Source organism: Eutrigla gurnardus, assembly GCF_963514095.1.
Source record: "Eutrigla gurnardus genome assembly, chromosome: 6".
Classification (NCBI taxonomy): Eukaryota; Metazoa; Chordata; class Actinopteri; order Perciformes; family Triglidae; genus Eutrigla; species Eutrigla gurnardus.
The window spans coordinates 28783566-28811215 of record NC_139920.1 but is presented as its reverse complement, the minus strand read 5'-3'; the positions used below and the strand labels follow the sequence as shown (position 1 = coordinate 28811215).

The 27650-nt window shown below is 43.0% G+C and overlaps 3 protein-coding genes across 4 annotated transcripts; 1 reads left to right on the top strand and 2 right to left on the bottom strand.

Moving 5' to 3' along the window:
• The first annotated feature begins 6228 nt into the window (after positions 1-6228).
• Positions 6229-9707, top strand: LOC311015138 (diencephalon/mesencephalon homeobox protein 1-A-like). The gene is made up of 5 exons (XM_084012235.1): positions 6229-6392; positions 8044-8211; positions 8356-8534; positions 8715-9177; positions 9260-9707. Exons 2-5 carry the CDS (start codon positions 8058-8060, stop codon positions 9676-9678), a joined length of 1215 nt encoding a protein of 404 aa, XP_083868361.1. The 5' UTR covers positions 6229-6392; positions 8044-8057; the 3' UTR covers positions 9679-9707.
• A 6594-nt stretch (positions 9708-16301) lies between these two features.
• On the bottom strand, positions 16302-23515 carry faah (fatty acid amide hydrolase). Its single transcript, XM_084011345.1, has 15 exons — positions 23041-23515; positions 22007-22120; positions 21634-21774; positions 21143-21276; positions 20827-21033; positions 20684-20724; positions 20458-20582; positions 19255-19380; positions 19064-19161; positions 18373-18472; positions 18229-18272; positions 18095-18134; positions 17901-18009; positions 17545-17690; positions 16302-17182 (listed from the first exon to the last, which is right to left on the bottom strand). The coding sequence occupies exons 1-15, from the start codon at positions 23257-23259 to the stop codon at positions 17033-17035; spliced, it is 1794 nt and encodes a 597-aa protein (XP_083867471.1). The 5' UTR covers positions 23260-23515; the 3' UTR covers positions 16302-17032.
• Positions 23516-24911: 1396 nt separating this feature from the next.
• On the bottom strand, positions 24912-26497 carry uqcrh (ubiquinol-cytochrome c reductase hinge protein). Of its 2 annotated transcripts, none has more exons than XM_084011492.1 (4): positions 26344-26497; positions 26005-26046; positions 25419-25580; positions 24912-25154 (listed from the first exon to the last, which is right to left on the bottom strand). In XM_084011492.1, exons 1-4 carry the CDS (start codon positions 26386-26388, stop codon positions 25122-25124), a joined length of 282 nt encoding a protein of 93 aa, XP_083867618.1. In that variant the 5' UTR covers positions 26389-26497; the 3' UTR covers positions 24912-25121. The 2 variants fall into 2 exon arrangements, with proteins under 2 accessions (XP_083867618.1, XP_083867619.1); XM_084011493.1 differs by having other exon boundaries at positions 26005-26040; positions 26344-26439.
• Between the last annotated feature and the right edge of the window lie 1153 nt (positions 26498-27650).

The following is a 27650-nucleotide window of genomic DNA, read 5'->3' as shown; positions in this document are numbered from 1 at the left end:
CCCAATGGCAATTTGTCAGGCTGTCCCCCCCCCCCCCCACACACACCGAAATCCAACCACTTCCCTCCTCTCTTCTTCCTCGTTCTAAGCTCATGTAATGAATCACTAATCACTTGGTCCCTGACGAGCATCCCCAGCCTATTATCTCTTAATTACCCCGTTGAGGAGACAGCAACGCAGGCCAGCAGGGGGCGTGCTGTCAAACAACTATTTAAATAATAATAATAATGCTACATGATGTATGTTAAATTTTAAAAGCCTGAACTTTTGTTGTGTGCGGATGAGGCCAGTGTATATACTGTCGAGCGGTGAATTATGTTTGTCACCGCGGGTCTGTTCATATACCTGAGAGGTGGAGCGAGACCCCCGCCCCCCCCTCCCCCCGGCGATGGTGGTTTATGTACGTGCTGGCTTGTTCTCCATCTCTGCTCGGCTCTCTGACCGCCGGGCTCCAAATGGTCCTCTAGTGGAGCATTTGGAGCCCCGGCAGCAAATGAAGCCTCCGACTCAGCGAGTCATTTGCAGATGCAACACTTGGGATTTGAAGCGAGTTCGCCACAGAGCAAAGATAGAAATTGGAATTGGCAGCAGACATGAAATGGGGTCAGGGGATTTGTCCTCACACACACACACACACACACACACACACACACACACAGTGAGTTACAGGGTCCTCTAATATACAAGGAGGGTCTGTTCAAACAATGATGAACGGTAGCTCACACAGTCTCCGAATAAAAAAGCCTAATTTGTTTGCTGTCATTCAATGTCTTTTGGAGAATTCCCACACGTTAAATTAAAAAAAAGAGTCTTTGCCGGGTCATCTCGAAGGTAAACGTGGTTCGGACGCAGGTCGGGGTCACACAGTCGGTGCGATGGAGCCGCTTGTCTTAGCGGTGTGTGAGGCGGGAAAGAAAAATTCCCATACTCCCTTTTTTCCCTGCAAGAAAAGAGTAAAGAATAGGTTCAAGATCACACAGTTGTCGCTTGTTTACATCAACCGAGTAAACCGAGAACATTTTTTTTCATGCGTCCAAATCTGACAGGTGCCCCCTGCCAAGTCCTCTTAATAGTTAAGGTTTTTTTTCAATTTAATCTCACTAATTTCGACATATCCCTCTCAGGATCTTAAAGCTTAACTTTTAGAAAAGAAAAAAAAAGACCCTGTACGGCCCTTTTTGGAATCCCGGTGTCCGTTTTTTGTCAATCCTTTAGTGAAAGCCTGTCAAAATTGGTTAGCTTCTCCAGTGAAACTACTTCTTTGCATCTTAGCTCCCAGTCTTGCCCTGTGTCTGCACAATTTCTTTCTATCCTCTTGTTTCTCTCCTTTTGTTTAGATAAAGCGAGGGATTAGGAAAGATTTGCCCCCATAAAGCAGTGGTTTGATGGGCTTTTATCCCACCATGTTGCTAAAGCTGTGTAGCCCCTGGATTAGGGCCTGACAATAGGAACCCTTGTGCTGGGCCGCAGCCTGAGGGGCACAACCAAAGACCGGCTCTGAGAAAGAGGGAGGAAACAAACCTGCCAACCTCGATATGTCAAGTCCGCTAGAGGAACCGTTCAGAGGAGCGGCCCCGGCTGCAGCATGGTGTGCTGTGTCTACAGGATCATACAAGGACAAACAATAGTGAAAGTGAACAACTTGTGGTCGGCCTCGCAGATACAGAATTACTGTGTCTCTGTCCCAGTAATTATATTCTTACATAATAACAACAATGTCTTGTGCTCATGTGAAAAGTGTTGGATGCACTTTTAAAGTGGAGCTCATGACGTCACTCATTGTGGAGCTTCAAGTTTGGCATTTTGGTATTTTTGCAACCAGAAGTGACACCAGATTGTGGAGATAAGTGCTACTGAATGCTGAAGACTTATTGGAAAAGGTTTAACGTTCTGAGGCAGAAACATGGACGACCGGCAGACTGGAAAACAATCATCATCTTTATCCTCTATTCAACTCTAAATGGACCATAATGTACTAAATGGACATCAGGCTGTATTGAAGATGACTTGAAACTAGCCATTCAGACCAAAAACTCATGTTTACATTTTGTTAGAAGTGGGAAAATTTTAAGTGAGAAGTAGGGTCATTTTCACAGAGACTTCTATATAATCAGACCAGAGGAGTCGCCCCCTGATGGCCATTATAAAGAAAGCCAGTTTTAGGCACTTCCATATCGGCTTCACTTTTTAGAACCAGAGGTTGCCATCTGGTCAGTGGGGCTGAAGTTTGAACATCCAGGCTACATTAGCAGGTCCAGGCTATGTTAGCAGGTCCAGGTTAAGTTAGCAGGTCCAGGCTACGTTAGCAGGTCCAGGCTACATTAGCAGGTCCAGGCTATGTTAGCAGGTCCAGGCTAAGTTAGCAGGTCCAGGCTACGTTAGCAGGTCCAGGCTACGTTAGCAGGCCCAGGCTACATTAGCAGGTCCAGGCTACGTTAGCAGGTCCAGGCTACGTTAGCAGGCCCAGGCTACATTAGCAGGCCCAGGCTACATTAGCAGGTCCAGGCTACGTTAGCTGGTCCAGGCTATGTTAGCAGGTCCAGGCTACGTTAGCAGGTCCAAGCTACGTTAACAGGTCCAGGCTACGTTAGCTGGTCCAGGCAATGTTAGCAGGTCCAGGCTACGTTAGCAGGTCCAGGCTATGTTAGCTGGTCCAAGCTACGTTAGCAGCGACAATGCTAACACACCCGCATCTCCATCAACTGTCAGCAGCCAAATTGCACTGTGGGTGATGCAGTCTATATCCTTGGTGAGCCTGACAGTGTTATAGGAGTGCAATGCTAAATCAGTGGAGTCTTCTTAAAGCTAAACTAATCAATACATTTGTAAACAGACCAAAAGGGGAGAAAATATTGGACATCCTCAAATAAAAACGTATGTTGCCGTCTGTATTAGTTTCTGTCATTGAAATGTTTAACTTTGCATTAAATGTCTGCGTGTTCACCACAGGTCAATAAACTGCATCCTTTGGTTATAAAGATTGATGTCTTACAATACTTGTTAACTAAAAAAAAGGTCCCTCGTATGAATGTGAGATTGATGGTGACTGATCTGAGTACAGAAGAAAAAAAGAGGCTGTGGAGCCAGACATTTTTTTCCCATTTCAATCAGGTATCCAAGGCGTATACGAGGAAAAGTCTTAGAGGTGAGCGGCCAGCTAATACACAGCCGGAGGATCGCTAATGGCAAGTTGCTTTGTTACTCCAGTCACAGCAGTCCCACGGAAGCAGTCAATCCTAAACCATACATCAAAATGATTCATTTCACCCAAATGAGCACACGCTAACCTTGACTAAGAGCATGTGCTGGGCCAGAGTGGCTGCACTGAAACCCTAATGTATTCATGAAGTTAAAGGAACTCTAATGATGAAAGGTAATGGGCTCTGAAGGCTGAAGGCATCAACTTTTCTCCACCATTTCTGATGCAAAAATGCCACTTGGAAATATTGTGAGCCATTTGAGGGGTAAAATTACAAACGTTCATGCGCTATAAACCTGATTAAAAACCGAGCATGATTTATATAAGCGCCACAGCTTCCCCGGCTGAGCTTTGATTCAGGCTGCCAAAGTCCTGATGCAGGGATAAAAGTTTTGATACTCGGGAAGCGGTGCGGGAGGATGATTGAGAGCAAAGACGATAACTCAGATCTGAGGCGAGGCTCTAACACGATAAAGCTTGAGTGCAGAGAACAATGAGTCCGCCGGTGAAAATCCCCAGAAATCTGAGATGAATTTGGGGTTTAGAAAGTTAGCCCGCGGCGAGCAGCGCTGAGATCCACGAGGTGAAGAGAAGAGATGGGTGATGTCATCATGGTTAGGCCTCAAAAACCATCAATTCTGTTCCGGGACTAAAAGTCAAGAGAACTGCAATAAATAAATCTGTTTTGATAATCAACTTTTTTATTATTTTTCAACAAAAATACAAAAAGTTTGCTGCTCATCTCTGTTTCATATTATTGCAAATTGATTCATCTTTAGGCTTCTTGCTGTTGGTCTGACATAACAAGATGTGTGATGATGTCACCATGAACTCTTGAAGGTTTTGGTGGATATTTTATCGAATGATTCATGGATTATGAAAATAATAATTGTCAAAATGTAGATTAAAAATCCTGCAACATAATAATATATCAATACAACTTTTGCCCAGTTGATTTAAGACACTTCCTCCTCTAAAGGAGAAATACTTTGTTATTAATATCCCATAAAACAAATGGCTGCATTGAGGAAGTCCATCTGAAGTTTATGTGTTGAGATGAGAAATCAATACTTGTAAAACATTTTAGAGAGACTTTATTAATAATTTGTTCATGTGTCAAAAGAAACATCCAAATGATATTCTTAAAATCAGTGTAAGCTGATTGGTGGTGCGTTCACTGTCCAGTCCAGAAGGGGGGCTGCTGCTCCACTAGCCCTAATAAGGGTCTAATAGCGGGCCCTCTTGACACTTGCTCCATTAAAGCCATGCTGGACATTAGCCCGCGTTAAGTTCCGTAAAGAAGCTGATTTGAGGAAGAGCAGCTGAGAGGAATTCCTTCTCGCTTTAATTGCTTTAGAAACGGTTCCCACAAAGAGACAGCAGCCAGATTTACCTCCAGTTTAAGTTCTTACTTCCATCGGTTCACAAGTTAATCCGATTTTTTCTCTTCCTCCTCCTCCAGGCCTTAATGCTCTGCAGTTATACCGACAAAAGAGAAAACTTAAGGTCATTTAAACAAAACAAACATTATAATGATCATTATTGTATATTATTTAAAAAAAAAACATCTGATAACCACTTGTTGCGTGCAAAACATCCACTAAAGTCATTTGGTTGCTTTTGATTTTCCCAGTTATCATTAAGAAAGCCAATAAAAAAAACAGAAAGAAGCGCGAGGACAATACGTGAACTCCTTCGAAGAGTCTCACGTTTTCTTCTCACACAGCCTGTCTGTCGTCAGGAGGCTAAAGTTCTGCAAATAAATGTGGCCCAAAGATCAAATTGAGTTTAGGATTTGAACCCCCACCCTCTCTCTCTCCCTCTCTCTCTGTCTCTCTCTCTCTCTCTAATTCAACACAAAAAATATGCAAGCTTTACATTAAAAGGCTACTTTCCGCTGCCCTTAATTCCAGCCTAAACGGTTTTTCTTCGGGAGAAGAAATCTTTTCTAAAAAAAAAAAAAAAAACCTTGAAGAAGAGAGGGGGCATTATTGTTTTAATCCTCTTACCAGCAGTCATTTTAAGACATTTTTTTGGAGGGTGAAATGGCGTCTTGTCTACCCAATCCTCACCCAAATCCCTCGGGGCCCGGGAGCTGCTGCTGGAGGCAGCGGCGTTCAGCCCGCATCCCTCCACCTCAGCTGCATTCCCACCGAACAGGCAGCAGGGAAATCAAATTAAAACGCACGGAATTAACCCCAGAGTCAGCCCGCAGAATGGGCAGAGTGGACGGGACATTATTATTTGCACATCATTTAATTAATACACGTGTTATACACTCCTTTTTTACCGGATTAATCAACGCATTTATTGACTTGTTTCATTTCAAAAGCTCATCATTCTTATAGACACTGAAGAAGCAAATATTTAGAGATTTTTATTTCTTTCAAATTTAGTTTTGTGACATTTGTAATGGCCTAAAATTAATATACAACGTAGACTATAAACATAATGGCAATTTTTGTGTTTTTAGCCTTAATAATAATAACAATAATAATAATAATAAGCAGTTGTAAAATAATTGGTAGGATTTCTTAAATATTTGTAAAAAAAAATAAAAAAAAATAACACTGCTTGAAGCTCATTTCCAGCACATTTCCAAGTAAACCATTAAAAATGCGAAATACATAAAAAATAAAGGCCTCAAAATGCATCTTGATTTGCTCAAATTTTAAGGTAATTTGTTATTTAGGTTAGTCATCTTCAGTAAAACACATCAACATTATTATCACCACCAAAATATAACAACATCGAGTTTAGAATAATTAGAATAATTGCCAATTATGGCAGAAAATACATACGTAACATTTAAAAAAATGTATATTTTTCTCCCAAAACAACAGCAGAAAAGTCGGCACCTGAGTGTAAAAGCATGCAGTGAGGAGTGGATGTGAGGGAGGAGGAGGAGGCGGAGGAGGAGGAGGAGGAGAGCGACGTGATTGGCACAGAGAAGGAGCGTCTGCGCGTTCCGGTGACCCCCCCGGAGCGTTTAAAGGCCGGTAGATGGCAGCTCGGCGTCCTCCCACATCCACGCAGAGGCGAGCCGCAGCACGGAGCGCACGGAGCGGGACGCTGTCAGGATATCCTCCGTAAACAACCAACGAAATGAAAAAGCGGATTCTAGAGAAGCAGATTTGAAAAGGAAAATATTCTAGTGGAGATATTTCGCTTCAGACTCACAGAGAGAAGAGAGGTAAGAAGTTTGTCTCCAACTCTTTATTGGAAATCGTTTATTTTCTCATTTACATTTTTACTTGTTAAAAAGTCTTCCAAACTCTTTCAAGTCTTTGCTTAAAATTATCGATTAAATGTGTCATAACTGATCAGATCCACCGACAGCCAAGGTGTTTAATGACAAACAAGGCTCTTATTTGGAGAACGTGGTTCCAGGTTTCTGTCACAGGTCGACTAAATGTCAATGAGCTCCATTAATTTCCCGTGTCCTTTGAGTTTGTGAATGCTGCTGACTCTGCGGCCCCGGGGCCAAATCTTTAGGAAATGCTGTGTAACTCATAAATCCACGGCCATTTGCATAATTAGTTTTAAATCAGAGCCCGAGGCTTCGTGACATCGTCCTGAAAAGAAGAGCGTGTGTTGATTTTTATAAGCTGCAGATAAGAAAAAAGCCAGAGGCTGATTTTGTAAAAAAATAATAAAAAATAAATAAAAATGCAATGAAATAGTCACATGGTGAAAAAAACGCACATCTTTCTCGTGTCAGGCCTGATGATGAATGAATAGCTTTATATAGTTGAAGCTTTGCACCCGCATTAGACGCAGCAGCCCGGTCACACGTCTCCGTCAGCCTCCAGGCGCCTGGAACTGACCTGGGACCCGCTACACTGAAGAAACGGAGCTCCGCAGAACTCAAACTCTCAGCGAGCAAAGTGAATAAATGTCAGCGTCTCCACGTGTTTCAATGCAAACTCTCCACCCTGAAAATGGGATTTTATCGACGGTGAAATGTAAAATGTCTTACATGTAAAATGTAATAGATTTTTTTTTTACCTTCCTGATCAATCATTTTGATATTCTTTTATTTCTTTAATTCTTATTATTATTGTTATTTTTTTTAATTATAATTTACTTTAATTTAATTGTTTTATACATGTAGGTCTACCCATCACAATTATGAACGAATAATTTAATCTTTAATTTATTTATTTTAATTTAGTTTCCTAAGAGCATGTTAAAATATCAATAATAAAGGACCACAACATAATGCAAAATAATGCAAGAAAAAAAAGCATATTTCTACAAATGTAGCCTATTGTATTTTAACTGTAAAGCCTATGCTAGATTTAATTTTTAGTTAATAAAATGCTAAATATATAGTGTATTTTTCATTGAACTGACTAAATATTCTGCATAATTCAGTTCACTATCTTAAAATTAAATCAATTGCTCTGTGGATTTATGAACACATATTTTCACCCTTAAAATATTTGTTCAAATAGTAACAGTAATATATATATATATATATATATATATATATATATATATAAAATATGTTTTTAATAAACCCTCCCTGGAAGAAAACATTGTTGCCTAATAATTAACATTTAGTTTTGCTTAAATGTGATCAAACTGGATCTAAAACACAAAAATGTTCTCAGTTAAATTATAAATATCATTTTGAAATCATTAGACGTAACTCTTGAAAATGAAGGAATATTTTCTCCACCTCTTTAATGCTGTTTTAATGTTCTTTTTTTCACCTGTTGCCTTTTCAATTATCCTACAACAAACATTATAATACAAAGTGTTCTAATATCACTGCAAGTACAGAATGGACTGTTTGTTTAAAGAGGCCTGGCATTCACAGCTCGTCTTCCTCTCTGCAGACAACTCAGCCGCCATGCAACATTACGGGGTGAACGGCTACTCCCTCCACGCTATGAATTCACTGAGCGCCATGTACAACCTTCACCAGCAGGCGGCGCAACAGGCCCAGCACGCCCCAGACTACAGGCCCTCAGTGCATGCCCTCACTCTTGCAGAGAGACTGGCTGGTAAGAATCAGTTGCTCATTTTGCTTTTCGGTGTTTTCACTTTTAATGTCACTCAAGCTCGCCATCGCACATGCACTGACCTTTGACCTGTGCCTCAATTAAACTGGTCATGTTTCTTGTTTCTCAACGGCTGCACATTTCAAGACATTATCCTCGAGGCCCGGTATGGCTCCCAGCACCGAAAGCAGCGGCGCAGTCGGACGGCCTTCACCGCTCAGCAGCTGGAGGCCCTGGAGAAAACCTTCCAGAAGACCCACTACCCCGACGTGGTGATGCGAGAACGCCTGGCCATGTGCACCAACCTGCCCGAGGCACGCGTTCAGGTAAAAATAAAAGCTTAAAGGCATTTACCTCGCTCAGCTAAAAGACTGGAAGGTCCTCTAGTGTCAGTGAGAGTTAACGGACAGACAAGGTGCTGCAAAATGTGCACAAACGGCAAAGTTAAAGTTTCATTATGCTACTGATAGTCCGGGACTCACACCCTGATCTGATTCTGGTTCAAGGTCTGGTTCAAGAACCGGCGGGCCAAGTTTCGTAAGAAGCAGCGCAGCCTGCAGAAGGAGCAGCTCCAGAAACAGAAGGAGGCATCCGGAACCGCAGAGGGTTCTGCAGAGGACTCCAAGACTGACCTCAACACCACCAGCACCAGCACCACCAGCACCACCAGCACCAGCCTGGTTCCCGAGGCCCGCACTCCCCCCCCTCCCTCCTCCTCTTCGTCCTGCCACTCGGAGACGGAGAGGCTGGCCGCCGGCCGGCCCCAGCCTGAGGAGATGAGCGTGGAAGTCAACGTCACCTCCCCTGAGCCGTCGGACAGCGAGTCAGCAGCGGAGGATAACGCTGACAGGGAGGAGGACGAAATGAGGGGGGAGGCGAGGGTGAAGATCAGGGAGGAGGCGCAGGGGGAGGGGGGAGGACAGCCGGGGAGAAGCTCCCCGTCCTGCAAACAGCTGAGCCCCACACCAGGTAGAAACATCTTTCATACTCCCTGATTCTATGTATTTATTTGGAATATGTTTTCACCTCCTCTCTCCCCCGTGTCTCTCAGACTCCCCCCTGAGCTCCCCCGCCTTGGCGTCCTCTAGCAGCGTGACCGGCGGTTTGGCGCAGGGCAACTCCTACGCGTCGTCTCCCCTCAGCCTGTTCCGGCTGCAGGAGCAGTTTCGCCAGCACATGGCCGCCACCAACAACCTGGTGCACTACCCGTCCTTCGAGATGAGCACGCCGCCCCCTCTGCCCTACCTGGGCATGAACGTCAACATGCCGTCCCCGCTGAGCTCGCTGCCCTGCCAGTCCTACTACCAGACCCTGTCGCAGGCCCAGCAGGTGTGGAACAGCCCGCTGCTGCAGGCCCCGCCGGGCGGCCTCCCCGGGAGCCTCAACAGCAAGACCACCAGCATAGAGAACCTCCGTCTGAGGGCCAAGCAGCACGCCGCCTCGCTGGGGTTGGACACGCTCCCCAACTGAAGCTCCTAAACGTGTTCACCTCTACCTATGAATCATGGGCCCTTTCCACAGGACTCACCAGTCAGTCCAAACACAGACACATCCCCAACAGCTCAATATGAATATCACATTTGATAAGCGACTGGCTGCTACCCAATTCTCAATTTCTCTCTTCAAAATCCAAATTTCCATAATTTTCACACAATTTTATTGAACAACTGCTGATGTTTTGCAGTTTTCTATATTTCAAATAAACCCGAGTGCAGCAACAATATTTTCCCAACTCACACGAAGGCCTAAAAATGTGTTTTGGAGGAGGCGCTTTGAGGGCCCTCCCTCAGTTTGGGGCCCAGGGTTGTCGACGCACGTATTCCCCCTTCAGCTCGCCGCCGGGACACGAGGAGCAGTTCTGCTGGATAACAGAAGACTTAACAAGAACTCACTGGACTCCCTGAAACATAAGCTGGACTGCAGTCCTGACTAACCAGTACTCTCTAGCCTGTGGATCTTTGCTCATACTCAACAATCTCAGCCTCCTCTGTGACGTCGGGGAAGAAACAACCGCAGAGCTGATCCCTGGACAGATTATTCCAAATATTCTATAATTCAACCCCTGAATGTGAAGTATGCATGCACGCATCCCTTCCTGAAGCATGGCTTACAGCCGCGAAGACGCAGAACCAAGTGGCATCCGATCTGATATCAGAAGCAAAGCTGAGATCACTCAATATAATCCCCCCACCCGACTGTATTTCTTTGTAGATGACACATGACTCTCCTTGTTTTTAAACTTACAGCACTCAGCTGCATCCATTGAGCGTTGTAAATATCCCTCAGTGTTCGCCCGCCGTCCGCCTGGCTGAAGAGGAACTCCATGTCTCCTTTTGTGTGAAGGATTTCAGAGCGTTTATTATTCAGTCGTGGCTTTAAAGCGTAGAAGGACCTGCGGCAGCGATGGAACGAGGGGGGAGAAGAGGGGCGGCGGCGGTGGCGGCGGCGGCAAAATAAAAATGAACCCAGTCATCGTATATTTTTGTTAACTCAGGAGTCACCACGTTTTCTGAGCCACTAGCTTCAGCAGAAAAGTTGCACAGGCACATTCTCTATGTATTATATCGCTGTAGATTCAAGACATGTATTTCTCAACTGTTTAAAATGTGAGTAATTTATCTGTTTATTGCAAGGGAATAAATGACCCGTAAGAATGACCCGTGTTGTCAGTGTCGTCGTTTTGTGAAATGTAAGATGAAAACATTTAAAAAAAAAGCAAAGAAGGAGGTTTATTCTAATAACGTGAAATCAACACATAGAGGGAAAGAATTAATAATTAAAAATGTAAGAAAGAAGAACCACATTTGCTTTATGGAAGATCACCAAAGGGTTTTTTGAAGAAGAACAGAAAGGCTGTCTACATCATAATCACGTAGCAGGGAATCAAACCAACGTGCAAACACACACACACACACACACAAACGTGCCCTCACATATAGGTTTAGGTTTTTCCCCAAAGTTCCTCAGTTTGAGGAAGTTTGCAACAAGAGAGGGATTAGTTTAACGTCCTCTCAGGATGGCTGACGGCGCTCTGACAAAAAAAAAGAAAAAAGAAGCTGAATCTTAATAAACAGTTTGGATATCCTTTGCACATTACCTTCAACCCAACTTTATGGTAAGAAAAAAAAAATTTGGTTAACACGTTTCACTGAAGACACCTTGATGAACCGTAAATAATTTAGACACAGGAGGTCTACCCAGGTTTACACACCACATAGGGGAGAAGCTGCCACTTGTTCACCCACAGCAGAATGACTAATCCTAAATGAAATGACTGAAGCACAGTGTCAGGCTCTAAAGAGTCTCCAATCCACCACCCACCCTTCACTCTCCCCCACCCCCCACCCCCCACCCTGTCAGCCGAGGTTTGGCTGCACCGAAACAGAATGCTTTGCCATAAGAAGATTACCTTCGGTCGGGATATCGATGGATTAAGTAAGAATAGAATGAGATAAAATTGGGCTGAAAGGGTTCCTGGAGTCAGCGAAGTTCAGACACCTGTTTTTTCTTTTCCCGCTTTCTCGCTCCATGACCGTAAAGATTATATCACTGTCTTACGTAAGAAAGGGAGGTGAGACGGGCAGCTGGTGGAGGATAGGTACATATCATTTCAGGGCGACAGATTCTTTTTTTATATACTCTTTAAATTTGTGGTCAATTTGTCACGAACATCTGTGTTTTGTGTGTGCGTAGAGATGGTGTAAGTTAATGGCAATGCTGTTTTTGTGAGTGTGTGTGAGTGTGTGTGTGTGTGTGTGTGTGTGTCTATGGCAGCTAAGCCGCTGAAGGTTTCCAGGAGCTCTTTGATGTGTATCTGGGCAATGCGCTATTAGAGGGATTTTCCTAGTTGACAGCTCAGAGAATGTGTGGAGGAATTGCGATGCCAGCGGGCTAAAAGAATGCTGGAAACAGGATTAGGATCATATTCTGGCAGCTCCTGTCACTTCATCAATGGGCTAAGGTTTCCTCAGTGACAGCCCTCCTTCTCTGCCCGGCTAAAACCTTTAGTGGGACCATAAAAGGGGTGAGAGAGGGGAAAAAACAATGATTGAATGGTGCGCTATGATTTCTGTGCTGCTGGGTTTGCTCTGAGGGCTTTGTGTTGGGAGGTCTGAGGGGGGACGGCGTTGATTTAGAGGGAGGGGCAGGTCATGGGGATGAGAAAAAGGGAGCTTTTTTAGGGGGGGGGGGGGTCTTTCTTGGAAGTTTTACACCCAAATCCCCATGGCAGAGCATGTGGAGGGGTTTTACACTGATGCTGGCGGACAGGGACGGCAGCTTGATGTCCCCCGGGGGACGACAGCAGCAGGTGGGGACGGAAAAGGGGAACGGCGTTTCCTGAATCTTCAGGATCCAGTTTGTCTTCATCAAGTCAGACCTCCTTCACCTCATGAAGGTGCACTTAGATACGTCAAATATCCTTATTGACTCATTTGAGGATATATATGTGATTAGTTTATCTCTTGATTAGTTATTGTGATGCGTTTAACTAGTTTAAAAGACCAAAAGCAATTATGAAGTGATCTTTTTAACAAGTATTGCAAATCATATTTAAAAATCAAAGTATATATCCTGTTTTTAAGTAGTCCCCCCCCCCCCCAGGACGTACAAAAATGTTATTCTCAAGCAGAAAAAGAGGCTCTCTCACAAAAAAATACATGTGAATTCATCACATTCACGTTTTTATCAAATGTGAAAAAACATCTATTGAACTTCACATTCACATCCGTGTGAAACTACATTTCAAATGTTATGAATTTGCAAAGAAGCAGATGTTTTCAGACATTTGACATATGAAATATCACATCTCAGACCTTTGGGAGCACACATTTGTATTTCCTCTTACTTTCCACTTCGGATCAGCCTCTTTTTACACGTTTCCCTCGCTCTGAGCTGTATATTTCTGCAGGGTTTTGGAGGTGCACCTTCTGTAATCGGACCTGGTGTTGCAGAAGAGTGGTTGGGTTGGGCTCACGGGGTGGTCTCTGCATGTGCATCTTGGACCAGCCGTCTCCATGCTGCCACCAACACCCCCTTCGCCTGAGAGTGTAACTCCACACTTTGCTCACCCATGTGAAACAATACTTTCACAATACTCAGAGGAGTTTGATTGTTGGCGACAAGTTATCTAATGCCAGGAATTACAGACTAGCATGCAAATGCTAAATCCTCCTCTCTTTCTCCTGAGAAGTGGATGAGACGGACTATATCTGCAGGCTTCACTCTGGCTCCCCAGCTTTGTTGCTGCAGAGACGCTCTCCTTTCTCCCTCTGACTTGGGTGATAATCCTGACACGCACTGTCTGCATTTTTTACTGTACGTGTTTAAGCGCATTTGCAGAGCATTTATCTCTCCAATGTAAACCAATTTGGCTATAAGGGCCTTGGGCCAAGCAAGGCGCTGCGAGGGAAGAAAGGAAAACTCAAACCCAGCAGATGTGCAGAGAAGGGAGGATGGGGAGAGCTGGCGGGGACACGGGGGCCGACGAACAACTGAATGCAGCAGAAAAACGGGGAAGCGGAACGGCATCGGGAGAAAGAGTGTCCCCTTGTCCGAAGGGTAAGCTTTTGAAAGTTGGGATAGGGGCCTTTTAAAGCCGATAGAACGTGGATCACTGAATTGTTGAGTCACGGAATCTGCGAAAATCATACCGAGCGCCCAATTAATCCTGTCATAGTGAAATACTTTGGGGATCCCAGGCTGAAGAAATTCAGAGGCTGCTGTATTGACAGAGCTGCTGTTTGATACCGCCTATACACCTGTATCAGCTGTCTGGTAATCTGCCTTCCCCTCCTCCCGCTAGTCCTCCACAGCACGCCGCCTCCGCCGCCAGTAATGGCTGACGAAATGGACCAAAGAGTCGAAAAGCTGCCAATCTCGCCGCTTCTCAATGTCCCCTGTAAGTGGCTCCGGCTGCAGGTTGAACTTGTCACTTTGATGGTCTGAAAAGGCAGCAGCCCTCCTGCTGTGTCAAACATTACCGCCCGCAATTCCACGGCACCATAAAGACTATGGACTCCTTGGTCCCTGAAATGGGACATTAAGACAAGAATCATCCTAGTTTAGTTGGTGCGATACGGAGCCGTTTTATTCGCCGGCACACAGGCAGGGTCCGAATGTGTTGGGATGGCTTTTAAAGTACCTGATCTTATGGCCTAAGGTTCCTGTGAATGAGGTGTTTGCCGCTCTTATCAATGAGACGTTACAGGAGGAGAGCGGCTCTGGTTCATGGATGATGACAACGGGCTGAGCTTTGGCCAGATGCCCTCAACGTCCAACTTCTCAAACTCTTTCATTATACGGGAAACGCTCTGCAGTAGCTCAAAGCCACAAAAGGCTCAGTAATTGGGTGTTGATTATAAGTTGGATTCACATCACAAGGAGACAATAAATTTGAGTTGAAACCACGAATGTAACTTTAAACACACGATAACAAATATGGATGCTTTGGTCTAAATTAAATGTCGCAACATCTTGAAACGAAGCAGTCAATTTAATGGATTCAAAGCGATACAAATGTATACAAATCCAACACTTTCTCTGTCTCCGTTATCACCAATGGATGAGTCCGAATGAATATGTAGATGGATAACTGTCCTCCTGTCTTCTTCCTGCCTCTTTACACAGGCAACATGTTGACGTGTCGTAAAAAACACATGCATAAAAACATTTAACGCGTCCCAGTGAGCCGTGACAATGAGCCGGCATGCAACTAAATGGAATTCAGCCATCATTTCTATTAATATTTTGTTTTTTTCTACTGAACATGTAAGTGAAACTGTGAAAAAGGCCCATATATTTTTTTTCACCTATGTGGAGAGTTTACATTAACCAACAAGAGTCTCACATTTCAAGTTATAAGTGACTTGTGTGTCTTTTATGCACGTGTTGTGTTACTGAGAATTAGATAGTCAACCTTTTTTTCTGCTCTTAAATATTAGGTATTTTATTTGGCAAACGTATCTATCACTAGTGCTTTGATCATCATTGGATGTTCTCGTATTTTGTGCGACAGTTTATTAATAACGTTTAAATATATATATAAGTGGGATCCTTGGAAGGATACTGCAAGGATGAAATTATATTCTATGTTTTATGTGTGGGTCTTTGTTATATACTGTCATGAGCATACTGAAACAAACCCCTAGCAACTTGTATGGCAATTAAATATTGAATCTGAATTGAATTCATTTCTAGATGTAACATAACATACAAAATTGTAATCTGTAAATGTATTTAATGGGGCAGTTTAAAGAGTGACTTTGTGCATGTGTGTGTTTGTCATTGCTTCTGTCTCAGCTCCTGAGGGATTTATGAACAATGTCAAGTTCCCTCTGAAGACCTGAGTCTCTTCACTGCCTCTTAAAGCTTAATGCTCCCTGACTGAGTGGCACAGCGAGAGCCACACACACTCCCTCTCTATGTGCCACAGATAATGCTAAGAACAACCTCTCAATTCCAGCTCCCCTCCTCGCCTAACGTGCCCTCCTTCCTCTGCCGCACGCACACACACGGCCGTTTCCATTCAATGAGACGGCGGCGCAAAACGTGGCCGATTGTAATGGAAAACACTAACATTGTCCCTCTAATGGTTTCCCCATCCCAGGAGAGTTTTAAAAACATATGTAAATTTATGTAAACCCAACAGAAACACATATTTACAATAGCACGGGGTAATCACAATATGACGACATGGTGCGCCGGCCTTGTAGATGGAGGCGCCATGTGTCATTAGTCGCCTTTATCTCTTTTTCCCCCGTTTCCTGTTAAGGCATCGGTGCGACAATCGCTCACAATGAGAATAAAAAAATGATCTGTGCTCATCTCCGGCACGGTGACCGAGAGGATGGGGAAGAAGGTAACAGCTTTTCTTCCCTCTCAGCTGCTGGATGCCTTGAAGGGGCAGCGCACTTTATAATTCACTTCAGTTCATATTCAACAACAGAAAACGTGTTGACTGGGCGGGTTTTAGAAAGCTGTGAATAGAGAATGAGAGAGAAAATGGAAGAAACAGACGACCACAGCTTCTGATAACAGATTTCAACATTTCTGTGGAAACAAATAACGCCAGCGTTTTTTTTTAATATGAGAAATCATTGACTTTATTTCATTCTTAGTCATATCAGCTATTGTGAGGAGACATTATCATCAATTAACCTAACCTGCAAGCGTTTGGTCTGTGGGAGGAAGCCCGAGAACCCGGATAAAAATGTGCACGGAAGAATTTCACACCTCCTAACGTCCAAACAGGATGCTGAATTTCACAGAAAAAAAAAAAATCCCATAAGATCATCTCATTATACCCATCAATGTCAGTTAGACGAATTCAAAATCAGACAATATCTAAATTTGTAAGTAAGTAAGTACATAGCAAATAAGATCAAATGTGAAATAAAATAATCTACCAAAATAAATTAACCTTTACAATCAGTAAACACGACTACATCTCATTCACTCCCGACAGTTTCACAGTTAACATTTATTAAATCTATATTATGACCCTAAAAAGCAAAAGAGCTGGTCTTCATGAACAGCTTCATGAACATAATTATACCTGTGATAATGACGACTGCGTGGAATTTAATTAAATGTATGAATATCGGCTGAATGAATGTAAAATAATAACAATGTTTCAGTAACGACAGTAGGCTTACTGAACACATTGGTTTCCCAACTAAGTGACTGAGATACGGGACGAAGTCGATAGATCCTGGATCTTAGATTTAGGCCACAACATATGCAACATGCAACCGGATCACGGCCAACTTCAGCCAGGAAATCCCGGTTTGATCCTCTATCTAGGTTTTGTGCAAAGCCCCTGAGGTTAGCGGCCCCACCTGTGGGAGTCGGGCGTTATTTGGCTCCGTTTGACCAGTTCTTCCACCTCCTTCATGAAGCGCAGGCAGAGCTCATCCTGCCACGGCAGGGCGACGCACTGCACCGCCACGGGCAGACCCTCGCCCCCGGACACAGCCTGCAACACAAAACATCCAGTCAGTCCACCTGCCAGAACCAACACGGACCTCTGCCTCCATCTACTGACCAACTGTGGAACTGCCGCCTTAAAGAGAATCACTATTGGCTCATTTAGTGTCCTAAAGATGACTAAGAACACTCCTTTGTGGGAGGGGTGGAGGATCTTTTACATGTCTCAGTCCAGCACCTGTTGTCTCATTATCCGTTTGGGCCATTTGGAATTAAAAAATAGTGGCAATCTACTGGGCTTATTTCATATTACAATATGCTTTACAATTACTTGGACCGCCAAACCCTCCACACCGCACCTTTTATGTTGAGTCCAGTACAGGGAGGTATGGTGTTAGACCAGTTCCTTACCTGTTTGAAGAGCTTGTCCCAGTGGTCCTGGTGAATGCCCTTATAGTGCTTGAGTTCCTCCTCATCCTCTGCCGTCACCGTGGTAACGGGAACAACGCCGGCAGGAAAGGTGAGGAGATTGTAAAGCCCCGTGTACTGGAGCACACCTGGAAAGACAGAAGATGGATAAAGGTTTCTCGCTGTGTTTGATAGCAGTAATAATATGATGATGATTCAAGAGAGATGGTTCCTTTGCTCTTCGGCTACTACAACATGTTTGTGTGGTGGTGGGCTTTCTATGGTGTGTGCAGCTCTCTAACCAATATTGATCAAATACACAGACATGGACACACGCATCAGCGCTCAGTGGATCGTACAGGTAAGCTTGCCGCAGTAGAGGAAGTTGTAGGCCGGTCCGAGCATCGGGCACAGCAGCACGTCTATGTTGCATTTTCTCCACTCTGCTATCGTTTCACGAATGTAGTCCTGAAGAAAACACGAGCAGCAATTCAGCACCGTTTGCATTCACACGTGAACAGGTTATCTATCGCCAGCTGACGGCTAACAGTACCTCGACAGCAGCGTGCTGCTTCCACAGATTCTCAACAGATCTACGAAGAATAACACAAGGCAGAGAAAATCATCTGTATGTTTTGCAGTTTGTGAGCAACGTGCAAACTGTCGACATTAAAATTATTTTCTCACCCAACTCCGCAGATTGCATTCAACATGGTGGAACCACGAGGAGACTGTGAAAAGACACGGCATAAATCATACAGGAAGGAAATATTAAAACCCATATCAGACTATTGTGTTTACGCATGGATGTCACAGAAGGAGAGAACTCACCAGGGGCTTGAGGAGGAATGAGAGGGTTTTCTTAAGCCACGTGGGGAAATAGTAAGGGAAAACCTGCGCTTTGAGGCAGGGATCCAGAGGGCCGCCCTCCCTACAGTAGAACAAGGGGTCAAGGCATTCAAGAAGGATCTTCTAATATGGTCAAAACATTTCTTTCAAAAAGCACAAATGTCAACCTCACAGCGGCGCTACGGTTGATCCTCCAGGGACCATGATATGTACAAAATGTCATGGCAATCTGATAGTTGTTGGACAAAAAGGAGTGGATCGACTGTCACTTTTCTTCATGAATGGCTGAACTCACTTTGCAGCTTTTCAAAAGTCAGAATTTGCTACTTTTCTCTCTTTTCATATCCGTCTTTAGATTTTGGATGTTGATCCATCTAAACAAGCAATTTCAGGTGTAAATTATTTAATAAAAAACAAGTGATTAAACGGCAAATGATAAAAAAAAAAAGAAAAAAGGAAGCTTGTGTTGTATCAGGTTTCGTTGCTGGAGGTCAGTTGACTCATCATTAGCAGGATCATTATGTTGCGGTTTGACTTCTGCTCTTCTATCTAGTTAATCTTGTTCTTCTGCAGTGGTTTAATAGTTCTGTGAGGTTTCGATCGTCTCAAAAATGTGCTTGAGTTGTAAAAAATAAAGAAAGACAATTATCAAATCAATGAATAAATAACTCACAGTTTCTGAAGCATGCTGGTGGCTCCGTCTGCTAAGATACCTTTTATGAGAAGTTCATTCATAGCATAAGCGATCTTCACAGGACTGTAGGGCACCAACTAGGGTGGGGGAAGCAAGTGTATTAAAAACATGTAGCTCACATCACATAGGTTATGAAGCCACAGATCGTATAGTGTGTGTGTTGGTCTTACGGTGTGCCCCGCCTGCTCCAACAGACCTTTGACCTCTCGGACAGCTCGGACCATGCTTGGAGACGGTTGTGTGTAGCCGTCGGTTTCCAGGTAGCCGATCCTGAGAGGTTTGGAGCTCTGGTACATCTGGAGGACAAGACGTTTTCATTGCCAGGTCAACACTGAGACAGTTAGTTTCATTTATGGTATATCTTAAGGCTTTAGTTTAGCTCCATCTATTACTTTAGTTAAAGACACAGTGAAGGTATGGGTGAACTGCTATGGACAGTGAACTGTAGGTTTAATCAGGCCATTCTTTATCTGCTCACAATCCATTTAAAACCTCCTCGTTACGAGTCCACAAATACAGCACTTTGCTCACTGTCAAAGGGCCGGATTACACATTTCCTTTAGAATCCTGATGAAAAACCAATGAAAACATGAATAATCAATCCTTTACTTTGCCCCTGCACATTATACAGGTGAATCCGGCTCTTTATCCCCCTAGAGGGAACAAGCAGCAAACAACAAGCAGCAAACCTCAAGGGAGTTTCCATCGTGTTCCTTTCCTCACTCTTGGCAAGACGAGACAAACCACAATTACACAAACGTCTCTCTGCTAGATTTTAAATAACCGCCAACACGTTCCAGGTTTCACAGCCGTTAAAAAGGAAATACACCTATGATCTCAATGTCATCACTGTGTGTGTGTGTATATATATATATATATATATATATATATATATAGTGCTCTGCATTGGGTCTGGACTTGCACAAGAGCAGCCTCCACTCTTCTGTTAAGGCTTTCCACAAGATTTAGAAACCCGTCTGCTGCAGGGACTCGTTCCCCTCCAGCCACACGACTGTGATTGAGGTTGTTTGCAGAAGTTGGTAGTAAGGTAGAACATTTTTCCAGTTAGCCTGATTTTATTTTCTCTGTCATTTTTTCTGTTGGCTGGGGCTCAGGGCTAAGGCGAAACATTTTACAATTATTTTTGACTGATATTGAAATTGCGATATTAAAAGGAAACTGTCATTTTAATGTCATTGTTCTTATCTTCATTGAAAAACCTGCTATTTTTATCAAATGAGAAAATTGATAACACTCAAGTGTGCAAATGGTAAATAGTATGACTATTTCTTGGCCAAAGAAACAGTCTGGTAGACAATCCCCCGTTTTGTTTTGGTTGTAGCGCACACACACACACACACACACACACACACCTGCATATCAAAAGGCAGGGGTGGAACAGTGGGGTCCAAAGAAAACATGTGGTCACAGAGCAGAGCCTGCATGGACAGAGCCAGACTGTCCACATCCCTCCCCAAGGGTCCAGCACACGAGCGCACTGATTTCACACAGAAGAAACACAAAACACTCAAACAATGTAGCTTCGTTTTTCAGACAACAAATGTATTCTGTAGGTACTTAGGATAGAATTAAACTTACCTGATTTTTGCCCTCGCAATATGGAGGACATACCCTTTGAACTGACCAAGACACAAAGAAATACAACATTTAAAACAAACCGATCTGGACACCTGCACTCATTGGAAGTGGCGAAGCGTCATGGCGGTACAGTGACTATTCACCTCAGCCGACCTGCTGTTGGCTTTAAGCCACAGATCCCACAGAAGGCAGCAGGAATACGGACGCTGCCGCCTATATCGCTGCCGAGGCCGAGCAGGGAGCCCCCTGCGCTGATGAGAGCCCCCTCCCCGCCGGACGAACCCCCGCAGGTCTTCTGAAGGTTTCGAGGGTTCACGGTCTTCCCATAGATGGGGTTACCGCATTCATAACTAGAGATGAAATAGTGAGAGGAAACAGATAAGCAACGTCTCACAGTATTTGAACACCCATAAAACACTCAGCGTGTCCTCTCATAAAATGTTCTGAGGAATGATTTACTTTAACAGCCCTTGGGGCACGTTGGTTTTCACAAAGGGAATGGCTCCTTGTCTCTTCAGGACCTGGACGAGCACGCTGTCCTCCTGGGCCGGCTGGTCCAGATTCATGATCACACCGCAGGTAGAGTCGTGATCCTTGTGTTGTAAAAGGAACACAGGTGAAGAGAGAGGGGGTTAGATCAGAGACATCAAGGTCTGGCCCCAACAAGAGCTTCCAAAAATCAATCTCCCAACCGCCGAGTGAGTAAGTGAGTAAGTGAGTGAGTGAGTGAGTGAGTGAGTAAGTAAGTAAGTAAGTGACTAAGTGAGTGAGTAAGTACGTAAGTAAGTAAGTGAGTGAGTGAGTAAGTAAGTGAGTAAGTGAGTGAGTGAGTGAGTGAGTAAGTAAGTAAGTGAGTAAGTGAGTGAGTAAGTAAGTAAGTGAGTAAATAAGTAAGCAGGTAAGTAAGTCAGTCAATCTATAAATGCATGCAATACACAACAATGAGATACCTTGTATCCAAAGTTTTCTTTGATGCTAACTGGAACTCCATACAAGAGGCCTTCCTTGTTGGAGGAGACAGTTTTCAGCTGCTCAAAACTCTCCATCAAGATCCCTGTGCAGCAGTTCAGTTCTTTGTGTACGTCCAGAGTCTGAGGGGAGAAAACGGCACAGACAGGTTCATATGTTTGACTTTCCTCCAAAAGTCTGTTAGAACGTGAAAATCAAGTAATAAAATGAGCCGGGACGTAGATCAATATTAACTTGGTAACAATAGAGTTAATGATTCACTTCAGGTTTTGTAACACTTTATCCTTAAATTGGAACATTGAGCTCCACTTGGCATGAGTTGCTATAAATATAAGCGTTATGTTGGTTTCGAACCTTTTCCATGTAGGAGTGAAGCACGTCCTCGGGGCTCAGGGAGCCGTCTCGCAGGTTCTTCGTCAGCTCCGACAGGGACAGCGTCCGGATGAAGGCAGAGTCGGTCCCCGGATGCTGGAGGACACAAACACATTCACGCACTATAGCAACGTACATGTGGGGACAAATCACTCAAAATGATCTAAATGTTCTTTACGGGTAACAAACATCACGTTTACTGACTAAAATAGGGGGGAAATGTATTGTGATAATAGTGGTGGAATGGAAGTTATTTACTCTATTTCTGTAGCCTACTTAAATACAATGTTGAAGTACATTTACTTGAGTATTTTCATTGTATGCTAGGTTAAACCTTTGCTCCACACCAGGTCAATATTGTACTTTTGCACTGCATTTATCCTTCAATAAAGTAATAAAAGAGAAACTTTAACCAAATCAGCAGGAATAACAAATCCCTTTGTGGAAGTGGAGATAAGGCTTGCTGAATCAGTGTCATCTTTTAAATCTCTTCTTAAAACTCATTTTTATAGACTTGCCTTCCTGTGATGCCGTCTTTTTATCTTTTCATCTTTTTATCGTTTTATCCCTTTATTTGTCTTTCTTTGCAAGCACCTCACATTAATTTACAAGCTAATAATAATTTCCTCTGTCCTCTGTACATTTGTTGTTGTTTTGCTTTTACTGTATTTGTGTGTACTGTGTCAAAGCACTTTGTTAACTGCTGTTTTTAAAGGTGCTATACAAATAAAGTTATTATTATTATTATTATAACAATGAACAAATACTCTCTTTAGACATTTAGACTTTTCAAAGCTAAAACTGCACCACACATAGTTGTTTGAGTATAGATGAAAATAAAAATAGGCAACATGTTAATAGAAAAAGGCCGATGATGAGAATGTGACAGATACAGAATGGGAGGTTTATCCAGATATTAACATTACACAGTCATTTAGTCATGCTTTCCAAATGAAACACATGCACGTAAAGCGTGTTATAAACTTTTCCTCCACACATCGAGCTCCAACTCTCACCGCCTTCTTGTACCGCAGCACCGCCTGCTCGGCCCGCTGGAGGCTTTCGTCTCTCCGGTTTTGGGCTCTCTGGATCTTGTCCCTCGTCTGCCGGTGGCCGTAGACCTTCTGCACCAGCAGCACCAGCGCTCCCACGCCGCACGCAGCGCCGGTCAGCGCCGCCGCCGCCGTCCGGTTGCCAAGCTCCACTCCGTGGAGGAACTCTTTCACTTTTTCCATCACGTCTCTCCTCCAAACTCAAGGACGAGCGAACTGCTGTTGGACCGTGCGAGGACTACTTCAGGGACTCTCACAGCGCTGCAAAGTCAACAACGGGGCGCGGCTCAAGTCGTCTCGACTTACAATGATTATGCGAGGAGGGCACAGCGGGGACCGGGTGCGTGAGCGCGCACAACGAGACCTCCAGAGTCCGACAGAGACCCGGATGAGGGCTGCACGCGTCGCGAACTTCAAGCCTCGTATGAACATCGGTTTCACCGCTAACTCCGTTTTGCGAAGCCGGCGAGAGGTGCGAGCGCCAGAAAATGACGTCATCACGTCTTGCGTGTCGAAGGGGCAGAGGCGTTTCCAAGACTCGAGGACACTCGGGACCTCTGCAGATGGAGTCCGGGGGATCCTCCCCCACGAAAAGAAATCTGATAGATCAACTCTATTTTTAATGCTTTTCTTAAACGCACTTAAATGACACCATATTTACACAATTATTAAAGCACATGTGTTGATAGAAAACAATAAAATAAGTGTGTACCACACATTACTTTCCAGATTAATAATAAACTGTTAAAAAAAGAGCCATTACTTAGTATTATATTGCATAGAAGCAGAATATTTAGCAACTGCGATCACGTTTATTGACTTAAGTTGTAAAAAAAAAAGTATTATGATAACAGTGGTGGAGTGTAACTAGGTATGTTTACTTAAGTACTGTACACAGTTGAATTACCTGTACTTGAGTATTTCCATTTGATGCTAGTTTACACTTCTGCTGCACTAGATCTCAGAGGGAATACTTTTTAAATACTGGATTATTATAGATTTAACTTCCCAGCTGCAGCATATAAAGGAATTTAAACAAGCTCCACATTTACCAGCTAACATTAAAGTGATAAACACATGAATGCATTTAATTCTAACATATTATTTTGCATCAAGAGTACTTTCACTTGTGGCTCATTAAGTACATTTTGATAATACCCTTGTACTTAAGTGACAGAATGCAGGGCGTATACTTATAACAGGCTTTTCAGGTACAAATGATCTTGACGTACCCAAGATTTTTTTCCAAAGAAGGAACACAAGGTGTTGAAACTCTATATATCAGGAAGTATTTTGCCAGCCAGATCAAATTGTATACTAGATATTCAATCTTTGTTTCATTATAATGCATTTGAACTTGACTCAGGGCTTATATAAAGGAAATACAGCTTGTCCATCATATGAGATATGAGTTACTTACAATTCATCCCTTGCATTGAGGAGCTTGGTGTTTTTCCACCACTAACACTTTTTGACTTATTATAATTTGCTTGTTTGTCTGATACACAATTAAAGCTGTATGATTGTATCCATGGGACTCAGCTATTAGTGAGTGAAAACTGGAATGTCAGTGACTTTCAAGCAGGATTTGAGCAAATTAAATGTTGCACATTTATTATAACATTAAAAAGCCTTTCTTATCCATTTACCTTGTGTAATAATCACAGAGCAAGCGTTGTTTCTTCTTCTTCAAACAATAATTGATGGTAAAGTATGCAAAGGTTCTAACGGCTTAATATGAACTTTATCTCTAAGGGGAGTTTGTCGAGGTTTAGACTGACAAGAAGTACCAAATTGTATTGGATATAGTCATAAAATAAACTTGCGACACCAGGTAAGGTTCTCAAGCCATCCACTTTAATGAAATGTTGACCCAGGCTACCCTGTTAAATACTTAGTTTTCTTCACATGAGCAGATACAGTATAGTATACATTTTAAGTCACGACATACAGCAGATCCACATATGGATGAATTTAAAACCACGTTCTCCTCTATGATATTTGAAGAATGTCATCAGCCAGTGGTGCGACAGTCAGGGAGGACTTCATTTGACTGAATGAAACAGTTTGTGTGACACCTACAGAGGACGACAAGAAATACATTTATGCATGTTACTACATACAATGTAAGGCAAGATGAAATAAAGTGCCTCAAATCATGTCGCAAAGAAACTGCTACATGTGCCCATCAAATTAATTATTGTATGTAAAGCATGGTATGAGCGCTGAATACTTACTTGCAATGTTGGAAATTATTTTATTGATACAATGTATATAGAAATCTGTGAAAATTCATCTTCAATATGTTTCCGTTTGGTACAAGTGGCACATGTCACACTTACACAGTGGTCCCGGGCATGCAGGAAGTCAAACAGTTCCTCAGTGCACTCCTCCGTCGTCGAAGACCGGGAGCCAACTCTGGTCTCACAATGCTCCAGACGCTCTTTGGTGTGAACGCAGTGCTCCGTCTCCTCACACTTCTGTCGCATCGTTTCAAGGGGATCCTGAAAACCGAATATGCAGCGTTCAGAATATTTACTTTAATAGGTGTCCTTCAAAAGGTCACACGGATTCAGTAGATGTATTACTACACATTGCTATCAACCAGACAGTGAAAAGGGCGTTATAATGATATGTGTATTTATACAGAGAGAGGAAAAAGTGTATTTATAGATTTAGAGGGAGGGGTGGCAAAACAGAAGGCCTGTAACAGGCAACAGTGTGCTTTTTTTTTTTTAAACACACCTTTATATTTCTCATGTTTGGCAATTTAACATCGTTTTTTTCCTTCTAGGTTCTTCCAGATAAAGGCTGCTTTCCTTGCTTGTCAATATGGTGTATTTAATAAAAAATCCAAGGAAAGACGATAATAACACAGAGGGACAGTAAACATATTTCGATTCTGATGTGGGTCTGCAATGAACATACCACCATGTCTTCCTCTTCCTCCTCCTCTTCTTCTTCCTCCTCCTGACACGGACAAATTAACAGTTACACAATTCACTTCCAGCCATCGTGACAGTTGGTATGAGTTACACGTTAAAAGAATAACCAAGACAACTTCATCAACCACCAACTAGAATGCCATTTTTATTCTGCTGCATTAAATAACCTTCAACATGTTTCCGAACGGCACTAAACGCTACTGCTAATGTAAGCTAGGTGATGCTATAGCTTAGGTAGCCGTGTTGTGTTAGCTTGCTAGCTTAAAATCACCAATCATCACTGACACCGCTGAGTTGCCATGACTCGGTCAAAGCTACTTACATCGTCGGGTTCTCCGTTCGTGATCATCTTTTCCTCGAAAACCATGATTTTGACTTCCTTGTCCTAAAATGACCGGGGTGTCAAATCTCGAGTGTTGGAGGACACAGCAGGTCAGGCGAGCACAGCGGATGTAGCTAACAAGTTAGCGAAAGCTAGCCACGCAGTTTCCGGTCGTCGGACTTACACAACAAAACTACAATGACTTTGTTTTACGTTATATTGTGGGATAAAGACAGCATGATTCAAAACGTTGATAAAAAATACCAGAACATGCTGGCTCATGTATACACAGTTTGTGATGGCGATACGACTCAAGCAACAAATGTGTTTTTATTTTGAAGTTGGTTGTGTACTTCCCCTAGCCCAAAATAATAACGCTATATTCCTCCATCGTGTGGTGAGAAGTGGTACTACGCCAGGGGCCGGGTGCACCAGAAGGCTTGAAAATCATTGCCCAAACCTAATGTAAAATCTTTAAATCCGGGACCCTCAAGGATTTAAATGAAGTCACATGGTAAACGGTCGAGTGTGAGAGGCTGCAAGGGCTTAAGATGGCATTAGTCAAAAAAACAAAACAAAAAAAACACTTGATATTGATCAGACAGTATTGGAACAAAGCTCTGATTGAAAATGTATATAGCAGTAATTGGGAATTAATGAAATATGAGATTGCTAAATATCTGCGAAAATACATTGGTAACTTGGTAAAAATAAGAAGAGCAGAAAGAAATGACACAATACTTAAGATTACTTATTTATCATCCAAACCAGAGGCTCTCAGTGAGTCAGAAAAGATTGAGTTTACTGAGCAACAGCATAGGTTGGACAAGATTAACAAGCGAAAAGCTGAGGGAGCGTTTGTTGGATGTGGAGAAGATGGCTTGAAGAAGGTGAGCAGAACTCTGCCTACTTTTTCAGATTAGAAAAACAACAGGCTAAAAACAATACTATACAGCAATTGAAAATGGATGGGTTGATTAGTGAGGATCCAAAGAGAAGAGCTAATGATTGTGCAGAATTTTACAGTAATCTCTATACCTCCAAGTACTGCCTTCAATCTAGCTCTGACTTTTTTGACTCTATTCCTGATATTAATCAGCTGAGTGAAGCAGATAGTATTTTTTGCAATCGCCCTATTATATTGAATGAAATCATCAGCGCTATGAACCATTTAAAGATCAATAAATCACATGGAATAGATGGCTTTACATTCAAATTCTATGAGCAGTTCTGTGAAAGTTTAGCCCCATTTCTAAAAGAAGTATATGCAGAAAGTACAGGCTAACAATGTCGTCATTCAATATCCA

Excerpts from the sequence above, each read along its gene's own strand:
- LOC311015138 (XM_084012235.1), top strand. The coding sequence starts at position 8,058 with ATGCAACATTACGGGGTGAACGGCTACTCCCTCCACGCTATGAATTCA. Across the intron at positions 8,535-8,714 it reads TGCCCGAGGCACGCGTTCAG|GTCTGGTTCAAGAACCGGCG; the intron begins GTAAAAATAAAA and ends TTCTGGTTCAAG. Across the intron at positions 9,178-9,259 it reads ACAGCTGAGCCCCACACCAG|ACTCCCCCCTGAGCTCCCCC; the intron begins GTAGAAACATCT and ends CGTGTCTCTCAG.
- faah (XM_084011345.1), bottom strand. The coding sequence starts at position 23,259 with ATGGAAAAAGTGAAAGAGTTCCTCCACGGAGTGGAGCTTGGCAACCGG. Across the intron at positions 20,583-20,683 it reads ATTGCGAGGGCAAAAATCAG|TGCGCTCGTGTGCTGGACCC; the intron begins GTAAGTTTAATT and ends GTGTGAAATCAG. Across the intron at positions 18,010-18,094 it reads AGCAGCACGCTGCTGTCGAG|GACTACATTCGTGAAACGAT; the intron begins GTACTGTTAGCC and ends TGTTTTCTTCAG.
- uqcrh (XM_084011492.1), bottom strand. The coding sequence starts at position 26,388 with ATGGTTTTCGAGGAAAAGATGATCACGAACGGAGAACCCGACGAT. Across the intron at positions 25,581-26,004 it reads AGGAAGAGGAAGACATGGTG|GATCCCCTTGAAACGATGCG; the intron begins GTATGTTCATTG and ends TTCGGTTTTCAG. Across the intron at positions 25,155-25,418 it reads TGCATGCCCGGGACCACTGT|GTGTCACACAAACTGTTTCA; the intron begins GTAAGTGTGACA and ends CGTCCTCTGTAG.